Raw genomic sequence first — 15,138 nt, forward strand, 5'->3', positions numbered from 1 at the left:
TTAAAACTTAGCTGTCTTATTACATTTTATCCATTTTTTATTTGTTTACTGATAGTGAAGTGAAATGCTCATGTTATACGATCAAACTGTGTCTGTGTAGTTTTATTTTCTGAGAAATGTCAATAATAACAGTGTTACTAAATATTACCAACTCAGAACATTTTTCCTAGACTGTTCCTACTTCATTTTGTTAAAATTGAAATCATTCTTATTTACCTAGTGACACTATTCATTATAGGTAAAGCTGGGTGAAATGTATTTTGAACTGATGTTACTTACATTTTACTTGCTTCAAGAAATGTCTTTGAGTCAACATAAACTAAATAATGAATATATATTTAAAAAGCTATTAATCTCAATGTGGGCTGATGCTTTGTGCATCTATTTACATTTGGGGATAGCTGTTTTGGAGAGAAATAGGTATTTGGGTGGTGGAGGAACTGTGTCTGATATTTTTTAAATGCTTAAAAAATAATATTGGCGATTTGCACTATAATTGTTTCTGAAAAAAATTTATATTCTCAGAAACTTTCAAATTATTGTAGAATATATATGCCTAGCTTAAAAGAAAAATTAAAGTAGTCCGTCAGGATTTTTCATGGTTCAGAATTAAGGCACTCTTTCTTTGAAAAAAGTCCTCAGACGATTCTATTAATGACTGAAGAAAACAGTTGGAGAGAGAACTCTAGGAAGAGGAGCCATGTGCATTTCCAGTATGTGAATTGGCAGCGATAATTCTGAAGAAAAGCAAAGTTTATAAATTTGGAAACTCCTCCTAGAAAGCTACACAAATGTCTTGCTTTAGAGGTCAAAACATGAGAGTCAAATTTATAAACCATCCAATTTAGGTGGGAATTATTCATGCCACACAAGATTCGGAAGCCAGAGATTTTCTGCTTGAATCACTATTTTGGGAAATCCGTTTAGATGGGCATCTTTTCAGCAAGCAAGCTAAAAATTAGCTTAAAGTGTTCAACACTTTCTTTTCTTACCTTCAGAACAAGAAAATAGTAAGAATCTCCTGCAGCTATATGAATTGCCTGCTTGAATCATCTGTCTGTGAACTTAGAAATATTCTCCAGCATTGTGTCCTTTTCCTATATCAGTAGACACTCCTTATCTTTTATAGCCTGAAAACCCTGGAATATGATGACATGTGGAACAAACTTCTTAAGTCAATACAACCTAGCTGTAAATGCTGTTACCAATAATTCTTTCAGATTCACCTCACCCATGCCTGGCCTTCTGCTTGTGACTTAAGCTTACTTTTTGTGTGTTAAAAGCATTGTGTTGCTTAGAGAAACAGCCATTAACTTGGTGGTTAAAAAAAAAACCCAACTACTAAGAACTTGAATGAGAAATGAAATGTAGTCATAGAATACTATTTGGTTCAGCTGTGAGCAGTATTTACATTATCATGTTAATAATGTAAGCTGTGAATATTGATTTTCCATATTGGGAGAAGCATGAGTGTAGTGAGGGAGTTGTAGAAGGCATCTTCCTGTTAGAAAGTAGATAGCAAAAGCTAAAATGTAAGAAACAGCTGCAAGAGTAGGAAACGGGTGGGAGGGTTGAGGCAGTGAACTACTGATTTTTGTTATAAACTTTAAAAACTATGTATTTATGTTGTTTTGGTAAAATAGAAGAAGTAACAGAAATGCTCAAAGATCTAAAAACTTCAATCTTTTCATCATAGATTTCTTGGGACAGCTACTGTGCTCTTAAATGTTTTTCTTTAGCTTCTGTATTTAAATTTGTTCTAATTAGAATAATATGGGTGTATCTTTTGCCCTTTGGGCCCAACAGATTGCTTAGAGCATTATATTTAAAATGGCCCATATTTTTTGATGTAGGTTGAATATCTGAAATTTAATACAGGCTCCAGCTGAGTTTATTAACTGCAGGTTACTGGAGAAACAACAACAACCAACCCTGACTTTTCTCTGTTTATTATTAAAAACATTCTTTTGAATACATCTAATTTCTTCCCCTCATCCCTGCAGATAAAGTTATTGTTATCCCTCAAAAACTTTGGCAGCTAGTGATTTATCAAATAGCATAATGAAGTCCGTACTAGATCCTGAAAATCTGATTTTATTAGTAGTCAGTATCTCAAACAACTACTCATAAATAAATAACTACTCATAAATAAAGTCAGTTTCTTGTGTTTTTCTCTTGCAGTCATTGTTAAGTGTGATGGTATGTCCAGGAGAGGGTGTGTGTTTTGTGAGAGCAGTGGGGTTGATGTATTTGTCAAATGGGCCTTTTCTTTTGTTGTATAGCCAGCTTAGGAAACATGAAGGAGAGAGATTTTTGGAAAGATCTTACTGGTGTGTTGGTACCGCTGGAAGGAACAAAGGGATAGCATGCATGTGCTGTCATTTAGCTTTGTCTCTAACTAGACCCACCCAGTTTATTAGCCAGTCCAGAAAGTCCCAATTTGAAATTTCCAAATAATAACTATTGTTAGGCCGGGCACGGTGCCTCACACCTGTAATCCCAGCACTTTGGGAGGCCAAGGCGGGTGGATCATGAGGTCAGGAGATCGAGACCATCCTGGCTAACACTGTGAAACCCCGTCTCTACTAAAAATACAAAAAATTAGCCGGGCATGGTGGCGGGCACCTGTAGTCCCAGCTACTCGGGAGGCTGAGGCAAGAGAATGGTGTGAACCTGGGAGGTGGAGCTGGCAGTGAGCCAAGATTGCATGGCTGTACTCCAGCCTGGGCGACAGAGCAAGACTCTGTCTCGGGGAAGAAAAAACAAAACAAAACAAAAAAACTATTGTTATAGCCCACATTGAACGTTCTTATGTTTCAAGTACTTCTTAAAGAGCTTTTAGGTATTACTTCATTTAATCTTCCCCACAGTGCTATGAAATACATATGTGTAAGATAAAGATACTTTTTTTTTTTTTTTTTTTTTTGGAGACAGGGTCTTACTCTGTCACCCAGGCTGGGGTACAGGGGCATAGTCTCAGCTCACAGCCACCTCCATTCCCCGGGTTCAAGTGATCCTCCTGCCTCAGCCTCCCAAGTAGCTGGGATTACTGGCGCACACCACCACGCCCAGCTAATTTTTGTAATTTTAGTAGAGACAGGGTTCCACCATGTTGGCCAAGCTAGTCTCAAACTCCTGACCTCGGCCTCCCAAAGTGCTGGGATTACAGGCATGAGCCACCGTGCCTGGCAAAGATAACTTTTTTTTTAGGGAAGGTTAATTGACACAACTTTTCCTAAAGACAATTTGGAACCATGTGTCAAAAATCTTAAATTCATACCTTTTCACCTAGCAAAATTTATGTCCTTGTTGATCCTATAGAAACAGAAAAAGATTCAAAGATGAAGACAAATGTTATTGCAGTATTGCCAATAGTGTTAGGATAACTTAATATCCTACTGTAGGAGACTGCTTAGACTGTGGACAGCAAAATAATCAAATATTATTATGCACTCATGGAAAATAAAGATGCTGAACTAAGTGCCTTAGGATAACTCTGTGTGTGTGCGCGCGCGTGCGTGCGTGTGTCCATCCAGAGTTGTACACACAGGCAGGTTCTCATCCCAGATATCCTCAGTTTTACTAACTTATGTCTCCCTCCCTCCCTCCCTCCCTCCCTCCCTCCCTCCCTCCCTCCCTCCCTCCCTCCCTCCCTCCCTCCCTTCCTTCCCTTCTTTTTCTTCCTTCCCCGCTTCCTCCTTTCTTTTCTTTCATTGTTTTTGGAGACAAGGTGTCATTCTGTTGCCTGGGCTGATGTGTGATGATGCAATCTTATCTTACTGTAGCCTCAGACTCCTAGGCCCAAGCGATCCTTCTCCCTCAGCCTCCCAAGTAGCTGGGAATACAGGTGCATGGCACCATGCCTGGCTGATTTTAAAATTTTTTGTAGAGATGGGTCTTGCTTCGTTGTGCAGGCCCATCTTGAACTCTTGGGTTCAGACAATCCTCCCACTCAGCCTCCCAAAGTGCTAGGATTACAGGCCTGAGCCACTGCTCCCAGACCAACTTTCACAATATATTAAGTGAGAGAAAGGAAAGCAGATTTCACAGTAGCGGGAAATGGTTACATTTTATTTTGTTTTTAAAGTTTATATGTGTATTTTTACACAAGGGGAAGTCTAGAGGTATATAGGGGTGCGTGTGTGTGCGTATGTGTATATATAGATGCGTGTCTTTATATACATATGTTGATGATAGTTGCCTCTGGATATGAGATTTCAATCATTTAAAGTTTATTTCTTCTTTCTTGACTCTTTTTCATTCAGTAAACTTTTTTTTTTTTTTTTTGAGGTGGAGTCTTGCTCTGTCACCCAGGCTGGAGTGCAGTGGCACGATCTCGGCTCACTGCAGCCTCTGCCTCCCAGGTTCAAGTGATTCTCCTGCCTCAGCCTCCCAAGTAGCTGGGATTATAGGCACACGCTACCATGCCCGGCTAATTTTTTATATTTTTGGTAGAGATGGGGTTTCACCGTGTTGGCCAGGCCAGTCTCGAACTCCTGACCTCAAGTGATGCACCTGCCTCGGCCTCCCAAAGTGCTGGGATTACAGGTGTGAGTCACTACACCCGGCCCATTCAGTAAATATTTATTGAGCTATTGCTGTGGCCAGTCATTGTATTTTCTGAAATAATTATTATTTGTACAATTAAATTTGATATTAAGGATATTACAATTTTACAAATGTTTTCACTAAATAATTAAAATAATGACTTGGTTATTAAAGTGGTATGTTATTTGGAAAATTCGTTTACTTGCAACACTACTCATGAAAAGTACAGAATAAAATGAAATGTTAGTGTAATGTGCTGAAGCATTCAGCCAATATGATGCTAATAGGAGAAATGATTTTCATTTGTATGAAACAGTCCCTATCCAAGGTAGCCTTCAGGTGGGAGGAGAGATGTTTGCATGCTCAACATTGCTTTTATTTGACTCAGAAATAGTTTACATAGGTGAAAAAAAATCGCTTTTTCATGATGAGTAGCCATAGATGCATGTTTTTACTTTTTTTTTTTTTTTCCCAGACAACTACAAGAACAGCAACGGCAAAAGGAGCTGGAGCGGGAAAGGCTGGAGCGAGAAAGAATGGAAAGAGAAAGGTTGGAGAGAGAGAGGTTAGAAAGGGAAAGGCTGGAGAGGGAGCGACTGGAACAAGAACAGCTGGAGAGAGAGAGACAAGAACGGGAACGGCAGGAACGCCTGGAGCGGCAGGAACGCCTGGATCGGGAGAGGCAAGAAAGACAAGAACGAGAGAGGCTGGAGAGACTGGAACGGGAGAGGCAAGAAAGGGAGCGACAAGAGCAGTTAGAAAGGGAACAGCTGGAATGGGAGAGAGAGCGCAGAATATCAAGTGCTGGTAAGAAGTTTACAAACTCTTCTGTGTTCTTGTATCTGAGCTTGGATGATGTCTCTTGTGCAGTCACGTGTTAAAATATTTCACATTTGAGATGTTTGGGATTAAGCCATACAATTTGAAATTATGAAAAAATATGCAGCAATTACTACTTTAACATTTTCTTTTTATTTCTCTCTGTATTGCTTTTATTGCTTGGAGACTTAAAGAAAGCTCTTGGAAATTTTTATTCTGCCATTCTAATTCTTCTAACTCCCTATAAAATGGCTATAAAGTGTAAGTGTGTTTTTATGGGAAATTTTTTATACTGGATGAACTTCAAATATATTTCCCTCATGAGATCACTTAAATTGTCTCAAATACTATAGTACTGTAGTACCATTCAGCAAGAAATTTGCTTGATTGCATTCTAAAGATTTTGGAGGAAGAATTATTTTAGAGAAATATTCTCTAAGACTAGTTATTTAAATATGCTTTCTGGTATTATGAAAAATTAGTGAAAATTATGGAATCTGGTATTTACTGAAAGACATAAGGGTTAATATATGGCTGAAAGTTTGAGATATTTTAACGTTTATTAAAATTAACATTCATTATAGGATTTAAGAATATTCCTTATGGCCTAATTAAAAAGTCTCAATGTGGTTTGATTAAATAGTGGTTGGTTGGTTGGTTGATTAAGTTAATTTATGTATTTTTAGCTGCCTAATTATTTTCTGGAGTTATGGCCAACAATACAAAACTTTTCCACAAATTAGCATTGAATAGGAGCATTGAACCCTTCGTATTAAATGTTTTGCCAGCTTTACTAGTTTTGCTATTTGTTGTTTTTAAAAAAACAACTAAATTTATTCTTCTGTTTATGGTCCTATTCATGTGATTTTAATGTCCTTTTTCTTGTGGACTAAATAAAAATTAAGACTAATACTAGCCTTTTCTTGTAAAAGAAATTAGTCAATGAGATTTATTAATCCACTTATTAGATAAAAGGAAACTTATTTCATCCCCTTCTGAATCTCAAAATGTATTTACAAGTTAAAATATTCTTGGGTGAAAATAGTTATTTGCGTTTGTGCCTAATTCTCTGATACTAACTGTAGTCTACATTTATACATTGTGTCTGAATGCTGGTTTTGTGGCTTCACTAGCTCCCTTTTTCTCTCTCCTTTTTTATCCTGTCTTTTGCTGCTGCTTTCCACCTTCTGTCCAGCTCCATCTTCAGACAGCTCCCTGTATAACGCTCCACTTCCTGAGTATTCCAGTTGCCAGCCTCCTTCAGCACCTCCTCCATCATATGCTAAAGTCATCTCAGCTCCAGTGTCAGATGCCACTCCTGATTATGCTGTAGTGACTGCTTTGCCACCTACTTCCACACCCCCTACACCACCACTGCGACACTCAGCGACACGTTTTGCAACATCTTTAGGTTCAGCCTTCCACCCTGTTCTTCCCCATTACGCTACAGTTCCTCGTCCTCTGAACAAAAACTCTCGACCTTCTTCTCCTGTGAACACACCCTCTTCTCAGCCTCCAGCTACGAAGCCCTGTGCCTGGTCTACTTCCAATTTTTCGCCCCTCCCTCCATCTCCTCCAATAATGATTAGCAGCCCCCCAGGCAAAGCTACTGGTCCAAGGCCTGTCCTCCCTGTTTGTGTTTCTTCTCCTGTGCCCCAAATGCCTCCATCACCGACAGCACCCAATGGGCTGGTTGACTCTGTAACATATCCAGTGTCTCCACCGCCTACCTCAGGGCCAGCAGTTCCTCCGCCGCCGCCTCCACTGCCTTCCCTCGCATCACTCTCACACTGTGGATCTCAAGCTTCTCCTCCTCCAAGCACCCCTATTGCCTCAACTCCCTCATCCAAGCCTAGTGTTCTCCCTTCTCCCTCTGCAGCTGCCCCTGCCTCTGTTGAGACTCCTCTAAACTCTGTGCTGGGAGACTCTTCTGCTTCTGAGCCAGGCTTGCAGGCAGCCTCTCAGCCGGCCGAGACTCCAGCCCAACAGGGTAAGGCTTTCATTATTGCTACTAACAGCTAATCACTTGAAAATGTTATATAGCAGCGACTTTAATTGCCTGAATGGATGGGTAGGATGGTTTTGATCCTCGAACATTTATATGCCATAATGCCATGCTTTTTTTTTTTTTAATTAAAAAAATTAAAGTAGAAAAATGTTTTTCCTGTTGGATTAATTGCATTTGGAGGAATTTCCTTATTGAACTAGGTTTTGATATCTTTTATAGTATCACAGTTAAAGATGTTTTCTAGTATTTAAGAGCCCCTCATAATACATTTCTTTATTTTTTTTTTCTTTTTTTTGTTTTTTTGAGACAGAGTCTTGCTGTGTTGCCCAGGCTGGAGTAGAGTGGCACGATCTCAGCTCACTGCAACCTCCACCTCCCGGGTTCCAGCAATTCTCCTGCCTTAGCCAGCTGAGTAGCTGGAGTTACAGGCACATGCCACCACGCCCGGCTAATTTTTGTATTTTTAGTAGAGACAGGGTTTTGTCATGTTGGCCAGGCTGGTCTTGAACTCCTGACCTCATGTGATCTGCCCCTTCGGCCTCCCAAAGTTGCTAGGATTACAAGTGTGAGCACCGCACCCAGCTAATACATTTCTTTCACTGGGAAAACTTTGCTTGACACGTTGATCTACCACACAATAAATACATGATCTAAATTGTTTTCCTTCATTTTTCTGGGAGACTTAGAGAGATATATTTAGTGCCCAACTGTAGTCATTAGATATGTCATCCCAGAGTTTCCTTTAGAGCAGTTCTGATCTTGGGCCCTGTTTCCTTCTTGCCTTTCCTATATTAGATGCCCCATGTTGGACTTTCAGGATAGGTGTCACCCTAACCCTTGGAGCATTATGACTTTGCAGGAGGAGTAGAGAGGATGGCAGGGTTCGTATATGCCCTAAAGGGTTCCAGTGTCCAAAATTACAATAAGTAGTGGCTTGAAGGGGTAATCAAGAGAGAATAGCATCCTGTAGTTATTCTCCGTGTCCCTACCTTATTGTTATGGTAACAGGGAAGGCAGGATGTAATCTCTAAGTGGATTATTTGTAAGTAGAAAAGGACCTGGTTCTGTAAGTAAATAAGAAGATGCTTGGCAACCCTAGTTTTTAAAATATGATTTAAGGAGGACTACAGAAAGAAAACTGAAAACAAATTTGTACTTAAACATTGCAAGGCTTGTTATTGCTGTATATATATATATATTTTGTTGTTGTTGACTTACCAAATTTGCTTAAAAGGTTAGTCAGAATTCTAAGATGTTCAGTTTGGTTTGACCATGACACTTATACTGTACAAAATGGGCACAGCCAGCCTGACAAAGTGACCTGCTGTACCCTCAGAACTCTTAACAACCCCTACAGAAGGGACAGACTATTTCTAGATGCTTCTTTTAACAATTTATGTTTTCTGCTTGTGTAACTGCTCAAGCTGAAAAAGTTAGCAGTTACCACCCAGTGTGCAAAATAGCATTTTATTCGTTCTGAAAACACCCCTCTTAAACCTTAACTAAAGGAGCACCTACTGTTTCAGGATTCTGTTATTAAATAAATTCTTGTTCACTCCCTTTGTGATTTTATAACATTTGAAAATTTCTCTTCTTGCCCCCCATTTTGTGGGATAAAAACAACTCTACTTCAAATCCTATGGTATTTAATTATTTCCGAGCTTTATTTTGAGGTTTTACTTTGTACTAGTAAATTCCTTTACTTCAGTGATTCTCAGCCTTGGCTATCCATTGAATTTAAATGTGAAGTATTTTTTAAAATGCTGAAGCTGGGACTTACTCCTCCTTCATGTTTTTAATACAGCCACTTTGACTGTAAACAATTAAATGTATGTGTTCACTGTTACTGAATTTACTGTCTCAACACTTAAGGTTAATGTGGATTATTTTGGGTCTGTTATTTCAAGTAGTACTAACTGCCATCCTATATACTAGTTTGTTTTTTCAGGGATGCTTACCTCTCCCAAATTTTATAAGTATTTATTTTGCTTATTTACCAAATCCCCATGAAGAAAAAGTCTTAATTAGATGATCTGTTGCATAGTTCTATTACTAAAGCTCTAACCTAAAGTAAGTAGTTATATATACTTGGACCTTACATTTCAGTATCTTTCAAAAACTGATCTAGACTTTTACAACTATGATAAATTGGACTCATTAAGTAAATACACGAGTCAGTTTAATTTAGCATGGCATTCTGCGTACCTTCCCACACAAAATAATATCACTCAGCTCTATTGTTGATGGTCTTACTTAACATTTCTCTCTCTCAGGCCTTGTCTTGGGACCACTTGCACCTCCACCTCCTCCACCACTCCCACCAGGGCCTGCACAGGCTTCAGTAGCCCTCCCTCCTCCCCCAGGGCCCCCTCCACCTCCTCCACTCCCATCCACTGGGCCTCCACCGCCCCCTCCTCCCCCTCCTCTCCCTAATCAAGTACCCCCTCCTCCTCCACCACCTCCTGCCCCACCCCTCCCTGCATCTGGATTCTTTTTGGCATCCATGTCAGAAGACAATCGCCCTTTAACTGGACTTGCAGCTGCAATTGCCGGAGCAAAACTTAGGAAAGTGTCACGGGTAAATACCTTTCTGAAAAATTTTTTTAATATATCTTATTCTTCCTAAATATCTAAAATGTTGAATTTATTGTATTCTAATTTTATGAAATGTTATGAACTTCATTGATTTAAAAAATTGAAATAATTTACCCTGGCGCGATGGCTCCTACCTATATAATCCCTGCACTTTGGGAGGCTGGGGTGGGCGGATCACCTGAGGTCAGGAGTTCGAGACCAGGCTGGCCAACATGGTAAAACCCTATCTCACTAAAAATACAAAACTTAGCCAGGTGTGTGACACATGCCTATAATCCCAGCTGCTCGGGAGGCTGAGGCAGAAGAATCGCTTGAACCTGGGAGGTGGAGGTTGCAGTGAGCCGAGATCATGCCACTGCACTCTAGCCTGGGTGACAGAGTAAGACTTTGTCTCAAAAAATAAAATAAATAAAAATTAAAAATTGATATAATTTAAATTTTTGTAGTGAAGTTGTAAGAATAGTATAAATAATTTCTATAAATTCATCACCTACATTCACCCATTAACATTTTACCAGTATTTGCTTTTTTATTCCTTCTTCGGATATGTTTCCTTCTTTACACATGCACTTTTTTTGTTTTTTCTCTTGAGACGGAGTTTCACTCTTGTTATCCAGACTGGAGTACAATGGCGCGATCTCAGCTCACTGCAACCTCCACCTCCCAGGTTCAAGCGATTTTGCCTCAGCCTCTTGAGTAGCTGGGATTACAGGCACCCACCACCATGCTCAGCTAATTTTTGTATTTTTAGTAGAGATAGGTTTTCGCGATGTTGACCAGACTGGTCTTGAAATCCTGACCTCAGGTGATCCACCCGCCTCAGCCTCCCACAGTGCCGGGATTACAGGTGTGAGCCATCGCACCCGGCCTACACATGCACTTTTGTTTGAATGATTTGAGAGTAACTCAGAGACACAAGCTTCTATTTTCCTAAGTACCTCAGTGTGAATTTTATAAGAACAAGGACATTTACCTGCATAACCAGTAGTATAATTATCAAAATCAGGAAAGTTAACATTGATAGAATACTGTAATCTACAAATGTATTATTCAAATTTCATCTATAGTCCAATGACATCTTTAGTGACAGTTTTTTTCCTAGTGCAAGATCATTTATTGCATTTAGTTATAATGTCTCTTTGATATACTTTATGACAGTTCCTCAATCTTTCATAATACTGGCATTTTTGAAGACTGTAGGACAATTATTTTGCCTGTTATCCTTCACTTTGGCTTATCTGATTTTTCCTCAAGATTAGATTCTAGTTATGTAGGGGTTGTTTTAGCAGGAATATTATCAGAGCAAAGTCATGCCCTTTTCATGGCAGCACAGGAAGAGATACATGATACTGTTTCATTGCATTCTTGGTGATAGTAGTTTTGATAAACTCTTGTTGATATATAAAATCATGCTAAGAATCTATTGGTTCTTAAAGCTTAAAAAATAATATTTAGGTTTTTTAAAATTAATGCTGATGTTTCCTTGTGTTTTAGATGTAATATATTAATAAAAATATGGTTGTCTAACATAGGAGTTGATTATGTCTGTATATTCTCATTAAGATGGAGGATACCTCTTTCCCAAGTGGAGGGAATGCTATTGGTGTGAACTCCGCCTCATCTAAAACAGATACAGGCCGTGGAAATGGACCCCTTCCTTTAGGGGGTAGTGGTTTAATGGAAGAAATGAGTGCCTTGCTGGCCAGGAGGTAAGGAATTTCATTATAATGGACATGCCCAGAATTGAGAGGATTTTAATTGTATTCCAAATACAACTAACTAGATGCACTTCTTTCCTCGTAGAGAAGTGGTTTTTATACTGAATCAGGTAATATTTTTAAAAATCGGATTTGCCTTCTTTGTAGGAGAAGAATTGCTGAAAAGGGATCAACAATAGAAACAGAACAAAAAGAGGACAAAGGTGTAAGTTAATAAAGATAGTCTACCATACCTTAAAATATGGAATTCAGGCACAGCTCATTCAGGAAATAGTGTCAGCATTTATTTAATTTGGGCTTAATTAGTTTGAACTTATATTTGCTAATTTTTAACTATGCATGTGAAGTGGCTTGTTTTGACTGTTATTTATAAATTTTTAATGGCAGTCTTAGTAAAGTGAGTTGAATATGTGGAATTATGGGAAAAGCATTGAAGTTCAAACCTGTGGAGTTTAATTCTGTTCCTTAAATGAGTGAATGACATTTCACTACTTTTTTCATCTCTTAGAATCTCAGTTCCCTTGCATTAATTTAAAAGGAAGGAATTCGCCTAAATTCATATGTTTCCCTTAGGAGCTTGATGGTTATTGGCTGTGCCCCTTAAGAGTGTAACCTTCATGCCCTCCTCCCTGATTCAGCTGGGCAAACCCTGCTTTGTCTGTGCTGTATATTGGTGTGCAACAAATAATATGCTCCCCCTGCTCCATCTGGCCACCTTAGATGCCGTTCCTCAAATCTGTCTCTCGTGTCTGGCTTTGTAGCATTGGCTAGTGAAAGTTCTCAGGGAGAACACATGAGGAAAGGAGCTGTGGGGAGGGTCGAAGGGAAGGTGGTTGAAGACAGGAGAAGAAAGTCTAAGCTGAAATGAAAGGGAGAGAAGACCGATGAAAGAGAAAGTGGGGAGTGGCAGAAAGAATATTAGAAGTGTTCGTGTAAAACACTAAATGTATATAGCAAGAGGGGACTGGAAGATGCGATATTAATATATATCTGTATATTTAGGAAGATTCAGAGCCTGTAACTTCTAAGGCCTCTTCAACAAGTACACCTGGTAAGTTCAAGATAAATATTTTAACCTTTATAAACTTTCTCTAAATATTAATACTCCCCAGTTAAAAATTCCCCCTTTCCCCATATTTGGACCAAGTGACTGGACACTAAAATGCCAGAGTTCTTTGTTCCCACCCGAAAGCATTCACTTTTTTCCTCCTGGAAGCTGCTGTTACTTTCTTGAGGTTACTTACTAAAACAAGGAAAATATTAATGTACTATTAGATGACAAGAGTATTTTTCATAATTGTTTTTCTAGAGGTAAAAATAAAGTGAGCATGTTAGTTAGTACTACAGTCTGCTTCAGAACATTCTCAAATTGAGAAGGATGTCCTAGCCATTCATTTGGGTGATATTGATAATTAAGGGAATAAAGTTTCTGATTTGTAAACTTAAAAAGTCTCCTTAAAATTTTGGGGAAGTGTTCTTGAATTCAGTGAAATTTCTGACATTGAGAATTCTTGAGCATCTGATAAATCACCTAGAATATTAACAAAAGTATATTTCACTAGAAGTACTTGATGAGTACTCTATCCAAGATGAGAATACGAACTCATTACATATTCACATGTTATTTCTTCATATTTGATTAAAGACTAAGGGCTGGACTATCTATTGAACTCCTTATCTATTCTGGAATGAAATGACATAAATAAACTTGATGAGTTAATATCTAGAGTGGTCCATAAGAAACCATTATAGAGAAATGCTTATATTCCTACAGTTTTGATTTAAAGACAACCAGCTGCATCTACAATTCCCTTTTTAATTTTCATTTTTTTAATTTTTTTGAGATGGGGTCTTGCTCTGTTGCCCAGGCTGGAGTGCAGTGGTGCAATCTTGGCTCACCGCAACCCCCACCTCCTGGGCTCAAGTGATCCTCCCACCTTAGCCCCCCAGCCCCCTAAGTAGCTGGGGCCACAGGCACATGGCACCACTCCTGGCTAATTGTTTGGATTTTTGGTAGAGACAGGGTTTCACCATGTTGCCCAGGCTGGTCTCAAACTCCTGAGCTCAAGTGATCCACCTGTCTCAGTCTTCCAAAGTGCTAGGATTACAGGCATGAGCCACAGTGCACCACCTAGAATTCCTTTTTTTTTTTTTTTTTTTAAGTACCTCTGAAGTTTTTGTTTTTGTGATTGTAATCCATCTTTTCACCACTCCCCCCATTCCTCATTCTTATTATTAAATAGTGACTCTTCAGTAGGTTGATTGCTATACCATAATTAACATCATGGCGTTGTTTTCCCTCTGAATAGGACTCAGTTTGTTATTTTCATTAAAAATTCACTGGTTTGTGACCCACTTATTTTAGCTTTATCCTTCTTTCTGTAAGCCAAAATTAATTGTATATACTCTCATTAGTACCGCATAGATGTTGTAAATCCGAACCATATTTTGGGCTCACAGAAGCTTTAGAATATGATGAGAGCTATAGATCCTCTTTCCAGGGAGGAAAATTGTATTTTTATTCAGATTTGTTCATAATTTCAGAATATTCATGAATTTCTTGAAGGTTATCCATGGACTCCAAGTTAAAAATTCCTTATCTAATATATAATCCCTTATATAAAATATGAAAAACTAAGGCACAGGTTTTGTGTGTGTGTCATATATATAAAATCAAAAAGGGCAGGGCCTGTTTTGTCGCTTGTTTCATTCCGTTTTTAAACTGACATTGTGTCAGGCACCTGAAGTGAAAGGTACAGGTCCTAAGCCCAAAAAAACTCATGGTACAGCTGGGAAGATGAGACACACAGGTGTGAAGTTAACCTTTTTACAACCACTTGTTGAATACTAAGTAGTGTGTCACAGAGGGAGGAAATGACACATAGAGTCACCTGAGTCATCTTTGTAGAGAAAAGTGACATCTTAGTATTCCTTGAAGAGTATTTAGTTTGGCTGAAAGTGAGGGGAAGGTGTGATATTTCAGGATATAAGTATAGCATGAGCAAGGTATGGAGTTGGAGATGAGGAAGAAGAGATTAGGAAATACGAAATACACTAGAACGGGGAATTCTTTTTGAGGAGTATTGTAGGGAAAAGGTTGAAAATATGAGTTAGAAACAAAAATGTTGAGAGCCTTTTATAAAATTATCAAGAGTTTAGACTTCATCCTGCAAGTACTGAGTTCAGTGGACATTTAATCCACTGAAACTGTTTGAGGCACATTAAAATGGCACTTGTGGTTTTCCCATTGAAACTAGGGAGGATTGAGATAGACAGACCAATTAGGAAGCTCTATACGCATGCCAGTAAAGATCCTCTGAAGGGAACCCAGCCTTGCCCCTCCTGAAACACACCCGAGCTCCTTAGAGAGAAGAGGCCCTTGCTTCTCAGCTTCCACAGGGCCAGCTGAACCAGATGAGCCCTTTTAAGACTAAAAGATAGTTTTGGTTT

The 15,138-nt window shown here is 38.9% G+C and overlaps 1 protein-coding gene across 13 annotated transcripts in view; it reads left to right on the forward strand.

Annotated features, from left to right (window-relative positions):
- ENAH (ENAH actin regulator) overlaps window positions 1-15,138 on the forward strand; it is a 160,089-nt gene that overhangs the window by 122,373 nt on the left and 22,578 nt on the right. For 5 of the 13 annotated variants that reach the window (XM_057301251.2, XM_055107531.2, XM_055107544.2 and 2 more), the window contains 6 exons: window positions 5,024-5,355; window positions 6,563-7,357; window positions 9,649-9,953; window positions 11,534-11,679; window positions 11,836-11,893; window positions 12,691-12,739. In XM_057301251.2, the coding sequence (XP_057157234.1) occupies window positions 5,024-5,355; window positions 6,563-7,357; window positions 9,649-9,953; window positions 11,534-11,679; window positions 11,836-11,893; window positions 12,691-12,739 (1,685 nt within the window). The remainder of the gene's footprint in view (window positions 1-5,023; window positions 5,356-6,562; window positions 7,358-9,648; window positions 9,954-11,533; window positions 11,680-11,835; window positions 11,894-12,690; window positions 12,740-15,138) is intronic. The other 8 variants (XM_055107551.2, XM_055107559.2, XM_008967789.6 and 5 more) reach the window with 3 other exon arrangements.

The sequence above is a fragment of the Pan paniscus genome, chromosome 1, assembly GCF_029289425.2.
Source record: "Pan paniscus chromosome 1, NHGRI_mPanPan1-v2.0_pri, whole genome shotgun sequence".
In the NCBI taxonomy this organism is placed as follows: domain Eukaryota; kingdom Metazoa; phylum Chordata; class Mammalia; order Primates; family Hominidae; genus Pan; species Pan paniscus.